The sequence below is a fragment of the Toxotes jaculatrix genome, chromosome 19, assembly GCF_017976425.1.
Source record: "Toxotes jaculatrix isolate fToxJac2 chromosome 19, fToxJac2.pri, whole genome shotgun sequence".
Classification (NCBI taxonomy): domain Eukaryota; kingdom Metazoa; phylum Chordata; class Actinopteri; family Toxotidae; genus Toxotes; species Toxotes jaculatrix.
The window spans coordinates 4,565,693-4,589,783 of NC_054412.1; the positions used below are offsets into that span (position 1 = coordinate 4,565,693).

Here is a 24,091-nt window from a genome sequence, read left to right on the forward strand (position 1 = left end):
CCACTGGAAGATACAAGGGTAGAGGTGAAACACTTTTCTTTCAGTCTTAATGTTATCAAGGTCAAAAAGCTACACAGGAATACGAAATGAAGACCTGTCAAGTATCTAGTCTGATGTTTATGTCATGCACCTCTTGCAGAGAAGCGTGCTGTGATACTAAAGTGTGAGCGAGTGCAAGCGTGACCTGTTGCCATTCTGTTCCCAAGCAACATGCTTTTAAGATGTGTGGTATTGGCGTTTGAAAAGAGAAAGGATTTAAAATGAAAGCGAGATACATAGAGTCACGCCTGGCAGACAGGCCAACTGATAATGAGCAAATTACTGAAATTTTGAAAAAATGATGACGCCTGGTCTCAATGTGCAGTTTTAAGATCTTTTTTTTTTTTTTTTTTGTCTTTGTAACAATGACTCTATAAGAAAGAAAATGTTCTTCCTGTTCCTGTCACCCTTCGCTCATGCACACACACCTCTGCTGAATCACCTCAGATAAAATCATCTCCACATTACAACAGCTTTTCTTTTGCCACTGGCTAAATGTGAGAATCTTGTTTTCAGTTCTAGGAAACAGATCCAGATGCCCATCAAGATCAGGTTCTCGTACGTTTGGCTTATCTCCACAAAGGGATTCTTCTTGCATACATATAACTTCCCATTTCCTGATCCACATCCAGTTTTGTCTTATCAGGATGAGCTTGTTCAAGAGGGATGATGTGTATCAGCAGGCTGCATAAAGGCTGCTGGCAGATTTATGTAAGCAGCAGTGAAAGCGCTGGGGATTTCAAGTTAATCACAGAAAACTTGCTGCATTTATTCAGCAGCTTATAACTATAACACTATAATATAGTTATAAGCAGCTATAAGTGTTTATTAATGTACATTATTTGTCATACCTCTCCCCTAAAGACATATTTTATATTATACAATTTTTCATCAGTGGTTTTTAATCTTTCCTCTCTGTTGAAATCCTACTTTATTTTTATTTTTTTTTACAGCTCACGCAATCAAAAAGAAATGACATTAACAGTAGAGACACTCAAAACTTAGATATTCTGCTCAAAATAAATCTGAAAGTGAGTAAATAATTACAAGACATAAAAACAAAACAGAAGAAGAGAGAAAAAAAAAGACATTTTGGGCATCAAACCCATTTTATTTCAACTTAATGCGGTTTAATCCAAGACAGTTAGTGCACATGCAAAGTATCATATTTAAATATATACTGTATGTTTGTACCAAGTGTCATGTTTTAAAAGTTAAATATTTCAACATTTAGGTAATAAATTAACAAAATCCAAACATTACCGAAAACACTGCCCACAATGAGTATACACTTTTAATAAAGCTTAAAATACATGATAAATTCATAAAACTGCAATGTTTGTGTTTGTACGTTTTTTTTCCCAGAAAATATTTTTTTTTTAAAACACAAATTCAGTGTAAGACACCAGAATGAAAGAAAAATCACAAGTGGACAAATTTCTTTTTGTCTTTCACTTAAAGGTATTATGTGTAGGACAACCTAACCTAGAACAACATATGTGCTACGCTTTATATTCAATGTAAGCTGCTTTCATAGCAGCAAATTTGTTTATCTTCCCCCAGTTGCTTCTGAATATTCAGCCACCAGTCTGCAAATTAAGAAGCAAAAGTGAGCAAACGTCATCCAAAATCAAAAGTGCCTTTTCCAGGATTCATGAGCAAATCAGGAATCACTAAATATTTAATGAAACAAAGGAATATCGAGTAGATCACCAGAGGTAATGTTTGAACTGTCACATCCATGGTCCAAGATTCATTTTAACAGTAATACATCTTCTTTAATTAGAGAATACTACACATAGCACCTTTACAAACCCACATTTTAAAGATAAACTGCAGCTCTGCTCATGATCACTGAAAATACAGTAAGAAATTGTCAAACAGTGCACAAACCATTAACGAAGAAAAACAAACAAACAAACAAAAAAAAAAACAATCACAGTTGAAGAAGCAACTACAGCATAGCCATGGGGGTACAACTATAAAAATCTGGTACCGATGGATTAAGTTTTCTGTCACAGAGAACCACTGAGTGTTGACATTTCTGACAAGTGGTTTAAAATTTGATATGTCAACGCCTTAAAAGCAAGCAAACGGACACAAAATATCTTCGTCATGTGCCTGAGTGATGGAGGTAGAAATGTCCAATGCTGGGCTAATGGTTAATATATCCAGCATTGGCAAGAATGAATTATACGACCATTTACTTACCTCAAATATTAGTCTTGCTGTATAGTTAATAGAAGTAGCATATGGCTTACCAGGGGCACAGTCTGCAACTTCGCTCTTTACTGTCAAAAGTGCGTTTAGTTTAGTCGCAGAGGGGAAAGTTTGGCTTGTTGTGATGGGAAACTTTAAAATAAGAATTCAACTTTACATGGCTCCCTTTAGACTAAATTCAACACTATATGAGTGTGAAGTTTGGCCTTAAACTCACATTTTAGAAATTCTGGAGGAAAACAGAAATTTTAAAATTCGAACATACAAAACGTAGCCTGCCACTTTTAAATGGCTTATAAAACTGATCGGTCTGATAAAGCAGATCAACTGATGAATCTTGACTCCACAGCAGATGAATACAAATAAAACACAGGCCTACCATAAATCCAAATTTCCACTATATATTTAACCACCTATATAAAGAACCTGGCAGATCCAGATGAGCCTGAAGAGCAGGCCACGTCGGTTGTGTTTTTCTTGGCAACTGAAGCCTCTGCAACGATCGAGCTTTAGTCACAGCATTAAGACGTTTGACTGGATGTCGCTTTTGTTTTCAGTGTGTCAATCAATCTTTTGTAATGTTCACTAACTGCACTGGACTTTCAGATAAAAATTGGAGGGAAGGTGTTGGTTTACTGGCTGACACTGGCCTCAATGACAAGCCTACGTAAAAGGCGTCAACACAGCCTCGCATTTCTGCGACAACTTTCCTCAAAAGGACAGATAGCTTTAGCCAAAAGAGTCGTCACATGGCAGCTCCGCACATTCGACAGGCAGATAAAGTTACAGACTGGCCTTAAAAGTTAAAATGGCTTTTGTTTGTCACATTTTAGGTCAAGCCAAATCAGAAGCAGATGGTCTCATTTCAGCAAACTCACTGCTTTAATATATGATTCATACTTTTTCTGTTTGTTTTTGTAAACTTGATTATGGCTAAACCCTGTAAAATCTGTTAAAATGTGGGCAGCAAATTATTTTCTCAAGAGTCACTCCAAGACAAACGGTGACCATTTTCATTATTTTCCACGATGGGTTCATCTCTTACTAGACAAGAAGTGAACAATGGAAAACTGTGAGCACCATTGGAAATCTTTCAGCGAGGTTCTTCATTAAACTACTTGGATTCAACCTGAAAACTAAAGACACGATTCTCACATGGAAGAAGGTGGATGAAATAAAGAGAACAAGGAAATGAGGTTAAAGATCTGATGAGGATAAGGTGCCAAATAAATAACTTTATGAAAGTTAAAAAACCCTACATTTAAAGATGTGATACAGGCTGGTTATCATGATGTAAGGTGGAGTTTAAAAGACGTAAAATGTTGTATGACGGCTTTATCAGTTTAACTTCCAACGGTTATTTCATGATTTTCCAAGGGTGCTTTCCACATTTTTCCAAAGTGTCTTGATGTTGAACTCATTAAAGCAGATATGTCCTGTAGTTTGAAAGCATTTAAAATGTTGTCTCCAAATTTACAATTGATACAAAGAGAACAACACAAAGAGAATCTGGTTTAGTGTTGGACATCAAATCAGGTTTGGGTAGCAAACGACAGCTCTTTTTCCAAAGAAATTAACGTAAGATAATAAAAAAAAAGTTCAAGCAGTTCCAGCAAATCAGACAATCCTACATCAAGGAATGATCTTTGATGGACAAAGAAGCTCAATGATCGGGCGTAAGGGGAGTTAAATATGGCTTAAGAGTTATATGCATATATTCCTACACAGCTTGGGTGGAAATTTAACTTGGTTCATTCAAATTTTCTTGATTTTGTTTACGCGTGGAACCAGTTAACTGCACTGAGGCGCCTGAAAATGATGCTCAGTCCTCCTCTAAGGGAACTGCTGTGACATTCATTAGGGACAAGGACCTACACCTAACAAAGCAATGAACGAAGATGGCCAAAATGCACAGGGGTTTATGGGTAAAAGTAGACAAATGTTGACGTTTGATTGTCAGCTGTTCCTCAGGCTCAAAAAGCAGAAATTCTGATTCTTACATTAACCTGATAATAATGGGGACTAGAATTTGTTTTTGTGTAATAAGACATAAGTATGATTTTATTTGAACACCTATTAATATTTTAAGGTATTTTCAACATTGCACTTAAACCTCTTACAAATATCAACCATATATTATTAATACAGCATTTTTTCCCCATATCTAAGTTCACCAAACCATCAAGTTATTCAGGCAGGTCAGTTTTCCAACTTCCAAACTCCGCTGGTGCAACAAGAAGAGCTGAACTCTGATTCTGGCTATCACAGGATCTGCCAGTGTAGTTCTCTTATTATCTCACTGTAGTAATGTATAAATAATGAGATGCTTTTGTAAGTGAGCAGTAATTTCCTAAAAACACTATGCTTTGCATATTTTTAACAAAAAGTCAAGGCGAGGGGGAATTTTTGTCTCATCACATATGAAATAATAAGTACCAGCCCTTTTTGAATGAAGAGAAATACTAATATATACTGCAGTAAGAAGAGTAAGAACTTTGTTGCCTATAACCAGCAAGTGATTTTGAAATATAATAATATAATAACATGCTGGTCATCATCACATTCAGAGACTCTCCCTGAATATGACCAAACGTTTGATGATTCGGACCTGAGAGTTTGGCAAACTGCTGTTTAGACTAACTTTGTGAGATTAACACTGGACCTCCCGAATGAGTTATGATTAAAGGCAATCTGTTAGATGGTTGAACTCCTTCTAGGTATAAAAATTACCTCCCCAGAAATGACTTACTTGCCATGAAAATGATAAAAAATAGAGGATTTAGCCTTTATCCAATATCTTTTCTGTATCTTCAGTCTGTCAACATCACACAAAAATATACAATAGAAGGTAAAAAGAATTCCTCCTCAACTCTAAAAAACTAAATGAAAACCAATAGTTGATGAGATTTCAAGTCGGTCACAGACATGTTAGAGCCAAAATACATGGTTCTGTTACCCACTGCAGCTTTTTGTATCTATAACTAAATGTGAGGATGCCCTTTGGGGTGGCTTTCAGTGTGCTATGTCTTTAACTAACCTTGTATGGCATGCTTCAAATCAGGATTGTGCTTGAGTGCGACGACACGCTGAAAAGAGAAAATTAGGCCCTCGGTGCAGAGGTAGGTGTATGCGTTTCCTGTGTAATGGATAAAGTTTGCTAATATGTCGACTGGTTTGACTTGATGAAGGATTTCCAACAGAGTGAGAGTTGAGTGCAGCGACACTGAGTGATTGTTTAGCCCGGGGTACTGTGATAAGTATTGCTTAAAGGCTGTGGATCAGAGAAATTAATTGAGGCATGCCTGAACAAGCGGTGATTAAAACACACCTAACACCTCCGTTGTTACAAGGCCCCACAATTGACTAGCATAGTTTTTGCATTACTGGATCATGGCTCAAAGGAATACTCCACTGTTTTTTTTTTTTTTTTTAACCTTTTCTCTATGCCCTTCGTGTTTGTAGTGATGAGAGCGTGCAGAAAGTAGCCACTCATTTTCTGTCTATTGTTGTATTAGAAGCAATTTTCTTCTTGTCAGGCAAGAAGAAATATTTGCATGAATATGACCTGAATGCAAATACGAGCATGCAAAAATGTTAGCAGGCTAGAGCTAATCAGGCACACATGGCTGCTGAGCAGTGTGCCTTAACGCAGAGTTCACGTCATATGGGACGAATGGCAGAGAAATGAAAGATAATGACTTTCAAGCATTCACAACATCAAGTCTGTCATATGAGTACAGACTGCGAGAGTTAAAATACTGTGGGTTGATGATATGACACCAAATCCATATACTGACATTGTGTTTAATTTCACTGAAATGATGTAAGGCATTGAGTTTGAGTTTGTAATTACGATAACTCTGATGTGACATGAACGCAGCATAAAACACAGAGTTTGCAATGAACACTGGGTCTGGTAAATGTTTTTTTTTTCACAGTCAGTAACATATCTTGAAGGTAACATTCAAGATCCACAATGGAAAAAAAAAAAAAAATCAGTGGAGCATTCCTTTAATCAAGGGCAGGCAAATGAAAATCAGTGATATCCAGCCATTTAAAACAGATGGCACAGTAAATGAAATAATAAGCGTACTGAAAAAAATCAAGACGAGAGAAAAAAAAAAAGTGCCAGTGACAACCAGCTATGGCAAATTTGTTTTTAGGAAAAATATTAAGACCACATAAAATCTGAAAAGGTAAACAGGACAAAACTTAAAGATACCTCCTGGCAACAAGACAAGGGGCCCACCCTTCATCATGTACCAATAAGCAAAAAGGCAACACAGGATGAAGAGCCATATAGGGGAAGAGTGGATGTGCTGGGCCAGTGTTTGATTTAATTTGGAATAAATGGTAGAAAGGGGCTTGGTTAGTACTAGTTACACATTAGTGGAGATCTTATACTTGGGAGACATGTTATTATGGAACCAGATGAAGCTAAAAATGACGCCCATGGTTTTGGGTATACGCTCGTTGTAGGCGAACGTCATGGCCTCGTGCAGCGGGACTTTGACCACCTCGATAAGCTCTCCCTCATGTGGCTCACCTCCGCCCGCGCTCACGCAGTTGTCATCGGACACCTCAGCGTAAAACATGGTCTGCTTGGCACCCGTCACACCTACGCCTGACCTGGTGGAGAAAAACACAGAAAAGGAAAAAATGACTGGTCTCTGTATGTCCAGTATTTTTAGATTCTACATAGGGCTGAGTATTATTTGAACCCCCTGCTAATACGATGACAGGTCAAGAGCTTCAGTTAACATTCTCAGACAGTATCTAAAATACAATATGCAAAACTAGCAGAACTATGATTTCAATCAGGAAATATTTGATCAAAGAAAGACTAAACAAGAATCTGAGAAAGCATTCAGCTTTCACTATTTTACAGTTTTCACTACAACGGTTTTGTTTTGTTTTGTTGCTGCTACAGACACGTCCTGTAGACTTGTTCAGACCTCTGTACTGCTGCCCACATCTCATCTCAACAGTTCAGAGCTTAGCAGGCAGGATTAAGAATGGAGATGTTGTCTACCGACGTAGTTCACTACCTAGCAACATTAATGAAAAGGGTGGATGAGCTCTGTGAGCTGTTGAAAGCTGACTTACAGAAATAACAACTCCTAAATCATCATACTTCTTTTATAAAGTGAGGACTGTTACCAAGATACACATTTTGCTCAGAACTCAAAACGTAATATGTTCGATAAGATGAAGATAAAAATGATTCGATCTGAACAATTGATTGGTGCTGTCTGATTCATCAATCGCCTCTGTTGCCCAAAAGACAAAGAGCTTGACTAAAGCACATTATTCGGTCACCGAAAATCCCTCTTTTCACCAAAAATGCTTGTAGGAGACACAGTCACATATGAAAGCTGTCATTCTCTGTCTCTGAATCACAATAATATGAAACATACACTAATACCAAACTGTATTTCTCTGCTGCAGAGGTCTGGGTTGCCTGTTATTAGCAAAGAGCTTCAGTCTGCTTCCCTCAAAAACACCCCCATGTGCGTCATGAGGGTAAAGACGATACCTATCTATTTAATAGGAGCAGCCCACACATAACAGTGGCCATAGACGACACCAACAAAGCTAGAGGAGGTGTGTGAGTCAAATCAAAAGCATGGTTATGAGAGCCGTCAGTCACAGCTGTCCAGGTGCTGCTGTCTAATGGGGGACTTCTCGTCTCCTGACACTTTCAGCTGCTGTGTCTCACTGTAGCATGTTAATAATATACTGACAGAGATGGATGGTTCACCTGATGCTTATTTTCAGCTCATTTATATATTCCTGGCACTTTTACTTCTTTGTTTTGGAACTTCCTCCAAAAAAACTGTCAGCCTCTGACTTTAGGGCACATTTTCTAATCTTATCTTGATATATTTTCCACCAAAGTATTTGGATTAATTACATTGCATGCTTTCCTGTGGTTAGATCATTTGCCAAAAAAGACTGCCAAATCTGAAGCAATACCTAAAGTTTAACTTTAGGTGCTGGAAATGGATGAGTCCCTCAGTAAAAAAAAAAAAAGTAAAAAAAAAAAATATATTGCATACCTGACACCTGTTAAGTTTCTTTACTGTACAAACAGTATTTCTAAACTTAAACTTCATCTAAGATACTTCACTCAGGTTCAGTCCATACAAAATGTGCAATCAGCTAACCTGTAAGAAGTGATCCTCTTCAGCTTAGAAGCGGGCACATCGTAGCCACACTCCTCCAGCACCTCCTGCCGGGCGATCTCCTCCAGGGAGAGGTCAGGTTTGTCCACCAGCCCGGCGCAGAGCTCGTAGGTGACCCCCGCTACGGCTGGGGGCCACTGAGAGGAGCTCTCCCCCTCTGAGGCCGACTGGCCCTCCTGAGACTCGGGGGCACTGGCTTCGGCGGCGCCCTCCTCGGTTTTCTCAGCAGACTGAGGCAGCTGCGTCTTGGTCCTTTCCCACTCACACATGTATACAGCTGGTGGTGGAAAATCAAAGTTAAATCAGCCCAAATGTCGGACACTTGTAACTTCTACTGTGACCCATATGGTAAATCATTTATTGAAAAAAAATACCCATTATTTCTGATCTCAGCTTCTAAAGTGTGATGATTTGTTTGTCCTATATCAAAGTCAATTGAATATTTGGGGTTGAATTATCTGAAGACATCTTCCTGGACAGCGTATGTCTCAGCCCTACAGCACAACTCATCGAAAGTCTTCCTGCTTCAGCTGTAAATATAAACCGAGAAATTTGCTCCATTCAGTCATAAATAAGTTTCTAGAAATGGACAGAAAGTTTGACATGAACTTTGTCCAAACAAAACTGGTTAGTGTTTTTGAAATTCACACATTTTACATAATCAAAGAACACGACAAATGTTAAACATATGCAATATCACATCCAAATATATTCATTCACAGATCAGTCAGTACAGTATCAGGGTTCCCAGCAGTGTTTTATAGCGTAGGCGTCACCTCAGATAAAGAGCGCCTCCGCTAATGTCAGAAATGCTGTACTTAGCACTTATGCTAATTAATTTCCTACGGGGAAACCCTGAATATATATATTTTTTTGGCGCCCGACCTCAAACATATTTCTGTGCATTTATTTTCTCATATCACTAAACTGACAAATATATTGTATGCTCCCGCTTTAAAAATGAATGCCATTCTTGGCTCTAGACAAACCAAACTCCTGATTTCTTTCAGATAAAGGACAGTTTTTTTCCCCAAGAGCAATGAGAGAGGAGAGGAAAAAAAATATATCAGTGCCCAGACTTCCTTGAATTTAGCACACTGCGGTGTGGAACGGTCCCTGGTGACTTCTAACAAAGGAGGTTAGGCTGCTTTGTAACGAGGCCTCTTGCAATCTATTTATGAGTCTGCATTGTTACTAAGATCCAGTTGAATAAACAAGGATTGTAATGTATTTTTGCTTTTTTTAGTGAAAGTGCCCACAGGATATATAACAATCTAGATCTAGGATGGTGATAAGACGAAAATGAATAAACTGTATTGCACAGAACTGTTGGTCTATTGCTTTGTGTGGCGAAAACTTACCTGGACGGAACTGCTTGACAAGGACAAAACAGTGAGATGTGGTGTTGAAGATCAGCACTGATACACTGAGGAAAGGAGGAGAAAAACAGTCATGTTAAATAAATATCACGGTCAAACAACTTTTTATTAAAAAACATCTCTGCCTAAATCATATATCACTGGTGTGGTAATCTCTTCCAGCATTTCTGAGACTTTAGCTTTTTGAGGGCAAGTAATTCATGGCTGGATCATCTTTTAAAGTCCTTATAATGGAATCACCAGTTATCAGAGAGAAGGGAGTGGGAACCAGGGGTTTCTGGATTAAAGAAGTGTCTGCCTGGGGAACATCCAGCATTTTGGGAGATTGGATCCACATGGATTCTCTGGTTGTGAATCTGAAAAATAATCTTTTTTTTTTTTTTTTTTTTTTAAGAGTGACCTGACATAAAAAAATCACCACGGGAAAACAACAACAAGCCCCCTTAAACAAAAACAATGAGGAATTTAATTATTAAAATGAACAGACATGTTAAACTATTAATTGTATTGCTAACTAGATGAACACCTAGTTCCCACCTAGTTTATCTTTCATTGGACAATTCTTGTTGGGCAGTGACTAAAAGGGCAGAATCACGCATGAAGATATGCTGCTATCCTATTTCCCAGAAACTCTGCAGCAAAGCAGCAATTGTGCAACATTTGCTCCCTCGACTGGCACATCCCAGTTACCATACCTCGACGGTAACTGTCTGATATTTGCCGACTACATTTTAAGTAAAAGTCATGCAGCACACTATGTGATAAGTAAAATTTCATTTAAATAAAATTTGAATAAAATTTAGAAAATATATTGAACTGAGAGGAGCACTGATGACTCTCAATGAGCCACAGAGATGGAGTAAGGAGGAGGGTCAGCTCCTTCTTATGCACTGGCACCCAGTGAATTGTGGTTCCCTGCTCTGTGTGCGTGCATGTGAGTGTGACTGTCGCTGCCAGTGGAGACTTGAGTCCCGGGGTCTGTGTTGGGAAAGCGGATGTGTCTGAAGCAGCAGGAAGCCCTGCCCTGTCTTTCCCATGGCGAAAGAGAACCGTTTGATTGATATTACAACCTGTTTCTAGCTGCAGCGCCAGGGATACAGTTCCCCATACATTCATTTAAAGTGAAAGTCCACTGCGTGTAAGAATGTCAGCTGACCTGGTTTATCCTTGTTAAACGATTTCTTGTCATTGTCTGGTGGCTGCTTTCCGTCTGCAGTTAAAAGCCTGTTTAACAACTTCTATTTTTACTCATTCACCGCGTTTCAGGTGCCAATTAACCTTCAGTACACTAAAGTGGCATAAAACTTCTGTTCCGACTGCTGAAAATAAGCTTTGGATTCATTAAGTTGGGCAATGTGAGTTTTGTCTCAGCTGCTGATCAAAAAGCTGGTGGTCCATTAAAGTATGCTTCAAACAAAATGATTATCGCATCATCTACCGGTGTCTAAGGCCCAGTCTGAGTCAGGGGTGGGGGTGGGTGTTCATCAAATACACGTTGTATAAAATGACGAATACATTTAAGGAGAGACTGTCTGAAAGCGTGTACAGTCATCCCCGTTTGTACGTTTCATTGTGTTCAGACTATAAAGAAACAAAAGAATTGAGAATGTGGAAGCTCGACAACATGGTGAGCAGTGAGGAATTTCAGAATAGGTGTAAACAACTGTGCCTTTAGTCATGGTAGAACCACACATTGTATAACAAGTAGTTCATCTGAAGTATGCTGAGGCCTTCAGGGCCTTGCATCTGGGCCCTACCAGCTACTGAAACAGTTTTCCATCTCCTGCCTGTAGAGGTTAATACAGCATCACTTATAATGTCATTATTTAAGTCTTGGATTTTTCTGAAATCACTTCAAAATAATCTTGCCATTACCAATGTACAAGAAGGGCATCACAGGTATGGATAAGGTAATATGGAAGATTTAGCCCAAAAGTGGGCCACATGAGCCTGAGGCATGAAAGCTGCCCCCTGAGCCAGGTCTGGGTCTTGTAGTGCTGTTCCACACCATTAGTGCTGTTCTACAGCTTCCTGCTAAAAATCTTCTTTCTAATGGTTAAACCAAGAAGCAGGCGAAACGGATGCTCAGGACTTTTCATGCACCGTTAAGCTTTCTCTGCAGGGCTTCTGGCTGGACAGCGGGAAAAACTGGGTTATGGTAGACATATGAGGAGCAGGACTAAGGTGAGCACTGATTCCAGAGATAAGATTTCTCTATCCGAACATTATCATCAGGCTCTTATTGTACAGGTGAAAAACTAGGTAAAGTTCTATTATGATCCCTCTTCAACACCAGAACCGAGGCAAAGACTCAACCAACAAGTCTGCTGACAAAGCTGCTTGTAATTCTTGTACCTTCAACTACATGTAACGTATTTGGATTCACTGCTTGTCATCATTTACCCCCTGATTTTCACTCTGGCTCTCATTAAAAGTCACTTCCAGTAATAAACAAGCAACACTATGCAAACATTCCCGTAAACACGTAGGTGTCAAAATAACAAAGCAATGGGAATTTGCCAATTCAGTCTACATGAGTTTTTGTAAATTTAAAGAAGCCTTATAATTGTGTTCCACTAGACGCCCTGGAGGCTCTGCATTCATGGCACTTTGTGACTTAAGTTCTTGGTGGGCATTTTGCCTTGCTACCAATCCCACTTCACTGAGGACATCGCAGGGCACAGCCGAGAGACTTGTCTCTGCTTTTTGGCAATGATGCTGATGTTCTATTGGCTTCAACAGGCTGATACCGGTCATGCAAACTTGGGCTATTGATGGCCAGGACGTCCAAATCAGACCATTTCCATCCCCTTGGGAGCAATTTGGTGCCCAAAATGAAGGAGTTAAATGGAGTTATATTAGGGTGAGGGTAAAATTCAAGTGACGAAGCTGACCAGAAGAATTTATCAAACAGCGGAAACGTGCAGCTCACAAGAAACTGATCTTTTCAAAACTCTGAAGATCGAGGAAAGAGTGATCTTTGTTTTAACATTCACCAAATTCACTTTCATGACATCTTACAACCTTATGTGGTCTCTGCTCAAATCTGTCTTTCACATTTTTTGCTGGTGCATCTGAAAAGTATGGACCAATGTGAAGCCTGCTGAGAAGCAAATGTTACGGACACTTAAACAAAAATGCAAAACAGTCCTGGATCCATTCAATACACATTACCGGGGGGGAATAACACTCCGGCAGAATTTCCACCTGAAGAGAAGCTGGATGTTCCCATGGGCTATTTTCACTTTACTGCTTCTGTCTCAGTGGTACTATTTTTTTTCACAGGGACCTCTTTTTGGGGTCAGGGGTGGAGGAAGGAGGGCTTAAATGACCTGAGACTTACATCAGGGGATTATGGTACCCTGAGCAAAACAGAGAGCAGGAACCGAGGCTTTGACACCAACGTGTGATATTTCTCTTACAGTGTCTCCTGTGAAGCTCAGACATTTATAGCCATTTCCAAGTAGAATAACAGGGTGTTAGATCACAAAAAGCGAGGTCTGTTTGGGTCGACCATTCTCTCAGTGCAGGACAGATAAGGTATAAAAATACCATAAGGAGGCGATGCTAATTATAGCTACAGGTTACTGTATAAAACACAAGTTGTCTGAATTTTTGTCATAGTGCCCACAAAAGAGGAACATATTGCTTTATCACTGCATTTATATATTCTATGCTGTACCAGGAAGCCCCCTCAGTCAAACAATAAAAAAAAAAACAGCAGTTTTTTTTTCACTTTGCTTGAAATTTCTACCCGAGTTGGATTGCAAAATTATCCAAAGGCAAAGGATGAAGAGACGAGATAAGATTTAGAGTTACACAGAGAGTACAGGCCAGGATTGGTGCAAATCAAGCTCCTTAGCTTGTGGCTAACTCAGATCACCAAATTCATCCTCATTCGATAATCCCTGAGAGCTAGATCAGATTCACATGCTTTAGGGACAAGCTCCTCAGATTGCAAAATGTCTCCTGACATGATGAAAATGCTGCTGTGCTTACATTTCAGAGCTACTTCACTGGCAAACATTTTTCTTTTAGCCTTTATTTGTTGCCCCATTTGGGAAAAATGGTTTTGACAGTATGTATGTTTATGTGTGGAAGCATAGAAAGAGTGGATAGGAGCACTAGTGAATAAAATGTGTTTTACCTGTCATGGGTTCGCATGAAGTCCCAGGATTTCTTTGTGCCATTCTGTGAAGGAATAACACAAAATAAACAGCATAAATAAACACAATTAGGACTATTTCAACCTCCAGCATTGTTGTTAAATGGTAGTTAGGTGGAATAAGATGCATTCAGTGTACCACGTCTGACGCCCTTTGCTGCATGTGACTGAATCTGTGGCTGGATGTCAGATCATCTCTGATTTATTTAATGTGATTACTGTACAGGCTGCAGATGCCCCATAACTGATGCTTGCTCGGGCAAGTTAAAGTAATATCACAAACCACACCTAGCAAAAACATCTGCAGATGCAAAGAGGAGGAAAAGCACTGTGCCTGCATCGGACAACATTCTTGAACTTTACCAACTGTAGTTCAACTATTTTGCATTACTTTCACAGTATTTAATAATTTTATAATATATATATATATAGCGAGAGAGAGAGTGAGAGAAAGGACCCTTACAGACTGGACTGAGTTGCAGGAAGAGATTCCTGATGACTAAATGCTGAAACACGTCCTGCAATTATTTAAGTCAAGTGACAGAAGTTGTTGTAAGTAAGTGTTTTTATGCCCTATGGTCACATCATCACTTCTACAGGATGTGAAGATGGAAAAAAAAAACCCTCCAGTAAATTTCCAGAAGCACAAATAAAATCAAGGTGCAGACACAGGTGTGTGCACAGCACAAAAGGGAGCACCAGAAGCACTTTGGCGTACAGAGATCTTAAGTATGTGGGCAGTGACACACACATTGTCTGAAGTGTTGGCTCATAATGTTTCAGAAAGTATAAAGGGACAATCAGGTAAACACCCTGATCGGCTGGTTCATTTTCATTCATGCCAGGTGAAGCGAGGAAATGTACTTTCAGTTCAGGTAGCCAAACACTACTAAAGAAAACTAACATGTTAAGGGATTAGTCATTTAATCGTTTTTCACTTTACTTTTTGCATGAAGTCAACAAACGCCTCTCATCCACTGATGTGTAAATGACTGCAGCTGTGGCTCAGGCTGCACCAAAGACTGACAAGAGACTTTAAAACATTAAACATGGTCAGGCGGAGTCTTCTGGAAAGGATAAGTCCAGTAATTGAGAACAGTCCACGACAAATTCACTACTGACTCCTGTCTGAGCAACGTTTGCAACAGAATACAGTTATTGTTTACCCTTTTTAAAACAATAAGAGTTAGGAACCAGTGTGCTTGGAGCTGAGTGCCTGAGTGGGACAGGGTCGTGGGAGGGTACTGACAGACGGACTAATGCGCTGCAGAAAATAAGAAAAATATAGAATTATCTCCAGACTTATCCTTTAAATTTCTGATTCTGATTTCAAAAACAAAACCAGCAAAGATGTGTAAATTAAACTGTATCATTAACTCAGCACATACTCCTCTCTCCACATTACATGCGGCATAAATATGGTAAAGTTGGCCTACATTTTCTATGCCTGAGGAAATACGGCCTTGATTCAAATTTAGGCTACATCTTCTCTCCACCCACAAGCTGTTTCAGACACACAGATGACAGCTTCACAAGAAAAGACTCATTTCACCTACAATAGAAGTGCCTTCTTGTGTGTGAGTATGCTGGTGTGGTTTCAGTACCACCCAAGAAATGGGAGGAGGTGAATTGGCAAGCTAATTGCACTGATAGAATCAGACATAATAGAACTACTGTTCTATTATATATAGCAACAGGATTTGAGTAAGGATGTGTCACTGTGCCAAAGATGTACTTAGAGCTGCAATGGACAATGTTTAGATTTCTATCTAAAGGGAATAAACCCTTACATGCAGATTCAATTGCAACTTTGTGCAAACATCTTTTCCTTTGTCAAACATAATGAATAATTTGTCACTTGAATTATGACAGCATGAAATAAATCTGGCTGGTTTCAGGTTGCTGTAGAAATACTGTACAGAACAGCAGGAACCTCTGTACAACATCATGCAAGCAAACGTTGGACACTATGGAGTTTAATCAACAACTCTGACACGACCTCACCAAAAAGCTTGCAGAAGCACACTTCCACACAGCTGCAACTTATGTTTATTATCAATTAATTCATCTGTTCCATTAATCAGCTAGTTATTTGGTTAATGAAATGTCAGAAAACAATTCCCAGAGCCATGGGTGTTGTCTTTGAAAAACTGGTTTTGTTCGACTCACAGTCTAAAACACAAAGGTACTAAATTTACAATATTCACACAAAACAGAGAAAAGGAGCAAACTTCACATTTTAGAAACTAGGTTCCAGAAAATGTTTGTGCAGTTTTGTGTGATAAATATCTTAAAATCACTCGATCATCAAAATTGTTGACTCATCTCCCAATAATTTCAGCACCACACTACACACCTTCAAATTGTCGTACTTATAGCAGGGCTGCTGCTTTGTGTTCATCTCCTTTCCTTTTGAAGACAGACCAGCTCCCTCTAACAGTGACGGGTTAACCACTGGCTTAATCACTGATTAAGTGGTATTTTCAACAGGATTTCATAATTAACACTTTAGAATTACAGAGATGATAATAGTGTAGTACATTCACTAGTGCATCTGAGGAGAAAGTCTGAGGAAAGCACGGCAACGCTTTGGCTGATTCATCAACAAAAACTTACCTGCATCCATCAAAACTACTAGATTCCAACTTTCTACTCAGTTTCTGTTGTACATTAAAAAGAGAGAGAGAGAGAGGGAGATGCAGCTAATGAAGACAACTGTAAATCATGTCAACAAACAGTCAAATAACTGGTGCATGACCTAACAGGTCACAACCACAGGGTCTTAATGTGAAGCCAAGCTAGCATAATGCTGTTCATGCATCATTAACTATCATGTTGTGGTGTGAAACGAGAGCATGAAGCCAAAGTTTGTGTAGGCTTAGCTACGGTATTACTACGGTGTCATCTTTGCGTACTGTAAAAACTACATCAGACAGAATTTTATTCATTTGATCACTGAGCTGAGAAAACGCTCTCTGCGCTCGCAGCTCCAATTCCTGAATGTAAATGTTTTCCATCATTAAAAGTGCACAATATACTAATATAGACATTTACATTTTAGCTGCTCATGTTCTATCATCAACTGTGCTGCTCACGTTTAACAAATGAATTTTAAGTTAGGAATCTGGAACGATTAAATGCATTTTCTTTGCTCATTTGGGTAGCTGGTCAAATAACAGAGATGATAAATTACAGAGATGATTTGAATACATCTCCCACAGCTATAAAAAGCATTTTCACCAAAAAAAAAAGAGTATGCATTAGCTGCAGCCCTAAACAGATAAATGAGGAAATGTAATTTACAAAGACGAATAACCAGATTTAGTTTATAAACACTCCAAAACTGCAGGTTCATACTCCATGAATCCATACGCTTATGAACTCACAGGATGTAAAAGCGATGATAAAGACAGATATGATACCCGTCATCTTTTCTCTCAACCATCAGTAAAGCGCTGATATCATCAAAACCCTTCACTGTGCGGTCTTGTCATGAAAGATGCTCTGGCTGCGCTGCAGAAAGTCAACTGACTGGTATAACTGTGCTCACAAAATCCTGTCACGTCAACAAAGAGTGCGAGTGTCTCACACGCAAAGCCGGCCGCACCCCTCTCACTTTTCATCGATGAAAGCGAGCGTGAAGGCGTGTGTGTGATAAATCACTTGTCGTTACTGAGGCAGGGCTGCACTTCTCGTGTCTCCTTGCTTTGTAAAGAGTGGTTATTGAATAATGTATGAGGCAGAGCCTTTTTCCTGTCAGTGACGCTTTTACAGGTAAATTACAGGGTATTTGCATGAGGAAATGATAATATAGATACTAGGAGGATCCTTTGCCTGGTTGCTAAGTTGCTAAAACCAGCCGCATCTGGGAAATGTAAAGGCAATAAATAGATTATACAATGAGGAAAAAACCATCCCGCATCACACTTTTGTTTGTTTGTCAAAATGAAAAAAAAAAAAACATTAGAAATATGAAACCAATTCCCATATTTCCATAACTTACTCAGCTCAGCCAACTGAGTCTTATACATGACACAGTCATTATGGTTTAACACTCAGCCAGACTATCGCCCGGAGGCATTTACTTACCATCAAATACTAGCTTAGCACCAGTGAACATGCAGCAGCACATCAGAAGCCTCCACCTAATCCTAAACCCAAAACCAGGTGATTCTGAATGTGGGTTTACTAGTGGCTACTGCTGACAAGTCAGCTAAGAAGACACGGTTAAATGAGACAACTTTAGAGTTACCAGGAGTCGCAATTTAGCTAAAAAGTTCTTCTCTAACTTTGCTTCCACAGGGTTCCAGCTGTGGTCAGCGTATTAGTCAATCAACGGTTAAATTAATCAGCAAGAATTCTGATAATTTTAATAATGGTTTTAATATTTTTTTAAGCAAAAATGCCAAAGATTTGATGGTTGCAGCTTTTCAAATGTGATGATTTGATACACAATTTGATCAACTGAGGGAAAATCTAACATTTTTCACAATTATCTGACATTTTATAGTCAAAATAAATAACTTATTAACAAAGAAAATACCCTGCAGATTAACCACTAATGGCAATCGTCAGTTGCAGGCCAAGCTGGCATTTTCACACTTATCCACTCCACAGAACTTTCTCGATAAGGTTACACTTTTTAGAACAGACTTAGTTTGAGAGTTTTATACAACAGCACGAACGGGGAAAATGTGCTGTCCTTCCAGTGTAAATAGGAGCTACAGACATTTGTGCTTACAGTACATTGAGGAGAGTGTGACAGAAAAATCACTTCAAGAGAAGCAAAAAAGAAAAGAAGGTCATCCAGAGTGATTCCAGCAAGAAGGAAGTTGCAGGACAAAGAAAATGTGATCTTAATTTAGAAAAACACTTGCACAAACAATACCACAATTGGCAATGACTGATGTTTAAAACACAACACAGACGACACCTTCCTTTTCCAGCAACCACATACTGTATGAGGTAAAACTACTCAGCATGAATGTGTCACCACACACACACACACACAGACACACACAGTCCCTCTCTAGTATCCTGTCACCACTCACAGATGGTGGGGTTCCCCTCATTACTCGGGCCACTTGCTGAGAGAAGGGGGGCGGGTACAGCTTGAATGGCCCAGGGGAGACGGGGGAATCATGGCCGACATGGATTACGACAGAGAGATTAGCTCATGGGGAGAGAGAGAGGGACATAGACAGAGACAGAGAAAAAGAAGAGAAAGAGAGAGAGAGAGGGGAAGGGAAGCAGGAATAGACTACACAGGACCTTGAAATTAATGTGGTCCCTCTGGCTTTGGGCATCAGAAATGCTCCTGTGTGAATGGCTATTGTATGGAGGGATGTATGGTCTTGATCTTTTAGGTGCTTAAAGTCTAATAGCCATCACACACACACACACACCTCCTGTGCCGACTGCACTATAAAGCCGGCAGCTGCAGCAGGAAGAAAAAAAAAAAAATTCAACTACCTCCTCAAACACAATAGCACTCTTTGATTCTCAACATGCACTCTCCAGTTTTTCTTTTCTGAATGTAGCTACAATCCCTGTCTTCACACCAGCCTCAGCAGGCACAGCACGAGAATCATACACGCACTACAACCGGTGAACTAATGATCATCAAGGTCTAAAAATGACAATGACAAAAGCATCTGCACCTGCATTAACTGATCAAGCTGAATTACAGGATCCGCGGCATTAAAACAGCCTCATTAGTGGGACCTATGTATAGGTGCCAAATCCAGTGTCAAGGACACACTCTTCAAGTAAACACCCATGGGATATTGTCCTACAGTGAAATCTACAGAAAGGACCTGAACTTTAAATCACATAAAGTCAGTTCACGTCCCTCCAATCAAAACTGACTACTCACAGACACTGTCCACAGCCTCCTTCAGTTTTTAAACACATCTGCCAAAATCCTTAAAAATGGTTTTAATGGTGGAGTCAGTAGCACTGATGTGAAGTAATTACATACACACTCATACACATAAGTGTCATTTTCCTGTCATGATTCAGGCACAAACCAGTAAATAACTATTCACATGAGAAAATGTGTGTTTTAATAATAGATTTCATATTCATTGAGAGTAAGGGGCCACTGAGCGTAAGCTACACACGATAAATAATTACAGATGAATAATTCAAATAAATGGAAGGCAATTATCCTGCTCTAAGTATCAACCTGTGATTCAACGTCAGCACGAGACAACAGAGATGAGAGGGGTTTTCCAGAGTCAACGAGGGACAATCAGCTGCTTTGTAGAGTGAGGCGAGGGAGAGGAGACTAAACACCAATAAACACTAATAATGAAGAGAGCCTCTTACACATGACATCTACTTTAAGAGTGTGTTTCTGTGTGTTTGAGTAGATTTCAGTTAGTGACGAGTGGCTAGGCTGCAGATGTACCGATGAACATAAAAAGGTTTGGGGAAGAGATGCTCCCTCTTTGTGGGGAGTCCCTGAACAAAACCCTCCTGAGCTGCAGAGGAGAGATGACGAGGATGAAAGGGAGGGCAGGACGGAGCGGGAGTCCACCATCACCTCTTTTGTTGTCCATCTGCTGCCTTAACCCGTTCCACCATTCTCCTGACAAGCTTAAACCCCCCCCCCTACGTCTACCCCACACCCGTCACAGGTGTGAGTCTTGATACTTGAGTTTTCTAATTAAATTGAAGGCAACACGACAAAAGAGCATCTTCAAGTCAGGGATGTACAGCAGTTGCAGTTTCTCTGTGTTTTCTCACTTTAAAGCAAACACTGCTCGAACAACTTAAAAACAAAAACAGCCTTTTTTTGCATAGACTAAAGTCATGAATCTGACTGTAACAGTAGATTAAATAACATCTTATCATCTACAATGTAAGTAATAAGCATGTCTATGCATTTTCTGATTTCTAAGAGTGAGTTTCATCACAATCCTTCAGTACTACCTCTGTGCTGCTGTCACTGTTCAGGTTTTACACAACAGAAGCCGACTCTATAACCCAGGAACAGAGAAACCACACAAATATTTTGAAACCTAAAAATAAATTCATCCTGGACTGCTGCCTTTGTTTGGGTAAGGAAACATTTCTCACTTTGCTGGAGACCATCAGGACGCACAATCATCACACTTCTTTTAGTTCAAAGACACATTTTATATGACAAACCTATAAAAATCAGACAAACCAACCAAGGAAATACTAACTGATGCTTTTAGGGTAATAATTTAAAAAGCTTTCCATTTCCAATATACAGTTGAAAATACTGAGCATGTACTATTAAACACTGTGGCCATTATCATGAAATGTGGCAGCTTTTGAACTCCTTCAATAAAACGTACAGTTAATGAGATTTCAGTCACAGAGATGCAGTTGGCCTAGAAGGCTACTGAATCCAAACAAGAAGCACCGCAAGAGCATAGAAGAGATGTCTGATATTAGAAAGTGACCTTTAGGCTTTGATGTTAACTTGTTATTGATTTCATACTGCGTTTTTTTTTTTGGCTCTGTTCATTGCAGCTCTACTCTAAATAATACCATCTTAACGAGATCAACAGATCGTGCCAAAATAAAAATAAAAAAACATATCAAACCACCCTCTCACACAGCAAAGGGAAAGAGTTTAAGGCTTTATTAGGATAAAAATGTGATTGGGTTTAAAGGCACAGTATCCAGTATGATTTACGTTTAAGTTTTTTGGACCTGTGCAGTGCCAACAAAATGCTTTAGGAATCTATTTTTAACCCATATTTTGAAAAAATATGACAACACACTTTCACACTATCATTAGTGAAAGACTAAGAGACATAAATACATATGTCAAAATAAGCATGCTGTAGAGGACAATAAAACAAAGTGGCTTGCTTTATCTATACCTTCAAATAATTTCACTTTCAAGTAAGAGACTGCACCTGTCGTGAGCTGTAAGCTGCAGTTTTTCATGTTACATCCTGGACATGTACTTTCACTGTAGTGTGATAAAACGCATATCGCGAGTAGCTTCAACTCATTCTACACACATTCCCATAGGATTTAAACAGGCAAGCATCTATAATTTTCCTCATATAAACGAACAGTTTAGCTTAATCTGACCTGTCAAGACCTCTGACCTACAGACCCTACACCAACCACACTGCATTCACAAACAGGCCAATTTAAGAGCTGACAGCAACCAGTCTCACCTGACATCTTTTCTTGGCACGTAACACTGATAAAACCGTGTCATCCACACCTCCTTATACTAATGTAAATCATGTGCTAACGTTTACGTGATGCCCAACCAAAAAAAAAAAAAACCCTCTGCAGAAAGCTACCGTTAGCATGTTAGCCTCTAGCTGCCTCTTAGCCGTCTCGGCTTCACGTCAAACACAGTGACAACTGTTGAACCACCGTCTATGAAAACATAGCGAATAAAGCGGCCGTGCCACTGCGGTTTAAGTAATGGCAATTGTTGCTGTCAAGGTCTGTGTTAAAGGTCATAATTCATTTATGTTATGCTAGCCTGCTAGCTGCAATATGAATGGGGGGGGGGAGGGTTGAGCTAGCCCACAGCATCCAGCAGCCTCTAATCAACCGTTACCAGGCAAAAACAACTCACCTGGTTATAGTGCACCCTGAACGGTTTCAGGTAGTCGGACTCTGTGCACGGAACGACTTCAATGTTGTTAATCTCCTCCATAGTTTAGAGTTGGAGCTGGGTCGGTGGCTCAGCGACGGTTGTCTGTCACCGCACACTAACTGACAGTGAAGGAATGTCTACGGAAGCCGGGAGAGGACATCAGACTCAACTGTGAGGATGGTACGTGAGGGGGAAATGAGCAACAGTAGGGATGATAGTTAATTACTCAGAAGAAAAGCGGAGCATTAATGCATTTTGCGGAACAATGGTACTTGCACAGTCTTTTTTATGATATGGGGAAGAAAGTATTTATTATGTTTTGAGAACAAATCGTTTTGAATTGAAGTAAATTCGCCCTCTTTTTCATAAATCTTATTGATAGGATCAATAAGAGTCTGAGGACTGAAAAGATGCCGATAAAGTGAATGCAATGAGTGGGATTCTTTGGTTCTTTCACCATCGCAGACCAGGAAGTGACACAAACAAGTATGTTCATGTACAAACAGTAATAGTATTGTGTACAGTTTAATGTCCACCCATCCATTATGTATACCTGCCTATCTGTGCTTATCCTGGGGAGCTGGAGTCTGTCCCAGCCCGCACTAGCTGAGAGGGTGCACCTTGGACAGGCCACAGAACTGACGTTCACGCACACACACTCACATTTACACCTATGAGGTCAGGCACATGTGGAGATGGAGGACTTCGAGCTGGTTAAAGGCACCTTTGAGGTCCCAGCGGGCAAAGACAGACCCTGGTGTAGTGTGTGCTGCATCTCACTGTTGTGTTTTGGTGTTTTTACCATCCCACTGATTGGCTCAGGGGAAGCACCAGTAGTAGGTCAAATAAAGGTGATGCTACTAATTGTCCCAGAGGAGGAGAGCATTATTCATCAAGGGCATAATGTTTAGTGTTTTTGTATTATTCTGTATAAGAAGAGGCTAAATGTATTATATTATTATCATTATCTCCACCCTTTAGTGAAACTAATTGAAGTCCAAATCTTTGAACAGTACACATAGTTTATAATGAAAGCCTTTTTTTTTTACAGAGGGAAAATCTGTGCTTTTAACTGATCTTCACAGTAATCATCAGCAGATTTAAGAGAGTGAGATGCAGCTTAAACTCCAGAAAAAGCTAGTTGCTATTTTTTTTTTTCGAAATTGATATTTCCAAAGTCAAGAATGCACTTTGCTCTCAGAACATCTGCAGCTTCAGAAAACCTCAAAGGAATAGTTACTGAACAGGTGTACTGGACACAGGCCGAGGGGTCCGAGTGGTCAGGAGGCTCCTTGGCCAGAGCATCTGTATGAAGAGACAGTTAATATTTCTTGTTTAAAAGTCATAAAGGTCAGTTGAAAGATACAAAATGAACAAAAAGAAAAGGAAACAGCTACAGAAAGATGCAAAATGACCACAGGGAGACTTCCTGTGTAGGAGGGTTGAGTCGCCTTGTTCCTGTCTGTGCCCAGGGGCCTGTTTTCTCATTGTCTGTATA

General features: G+C 39.6%; 1 protein-coding gene across 5 annotated transcripts; it reads right to left on the reverse strand.

The window, feature by feature from the left end:
* Positions 1-1,131: 1,131 nt before the first annotated feature.
* On the reverse strand, positions 1,132-22,711 carry nudt14 (nudix (nucleoside diphosphate linked moiety X)-type motif 14). Of its 5 annotated transcripts, none has more exons than XM_041064796.1 (7): positions 22,573-22,711; positions 13,971-14,014; positions 9,806-9,870; positions 8,427-8,721; positions 6,806-6,888; positions 5,297-5,345; positions 1,132-1,628 (listed from the first exon to the last, which is right to left on the reverse strand). In XM_041064796.1, exons 1-6 carry the CDS (start codon positions 22,651-22,653, stop codon positions 5,317-5,319), a joined length of 597 nt encoding a protein of 198 aa, XP_040920730.1. In that variant the 5' UTR covers positions 22,654-22,711; the 3' UTR covers positions 1,132-1,628; positions 5,297-5,316. The 5 variants fall into 5 exon arrangements, with proteins under 5 accessions (XP_040920730.1, XP_040920726.1, XP_040920728.1 ...); XM_041064792.1 differs by having other exon boundaries at positions 5,297-5,395; XM_041064794.1 differs by lacking the exon at positions 5,297-5,345.
* Between the last annotated feature and the right edge of the window lie 1,380 nt (positions 22,712-24,091).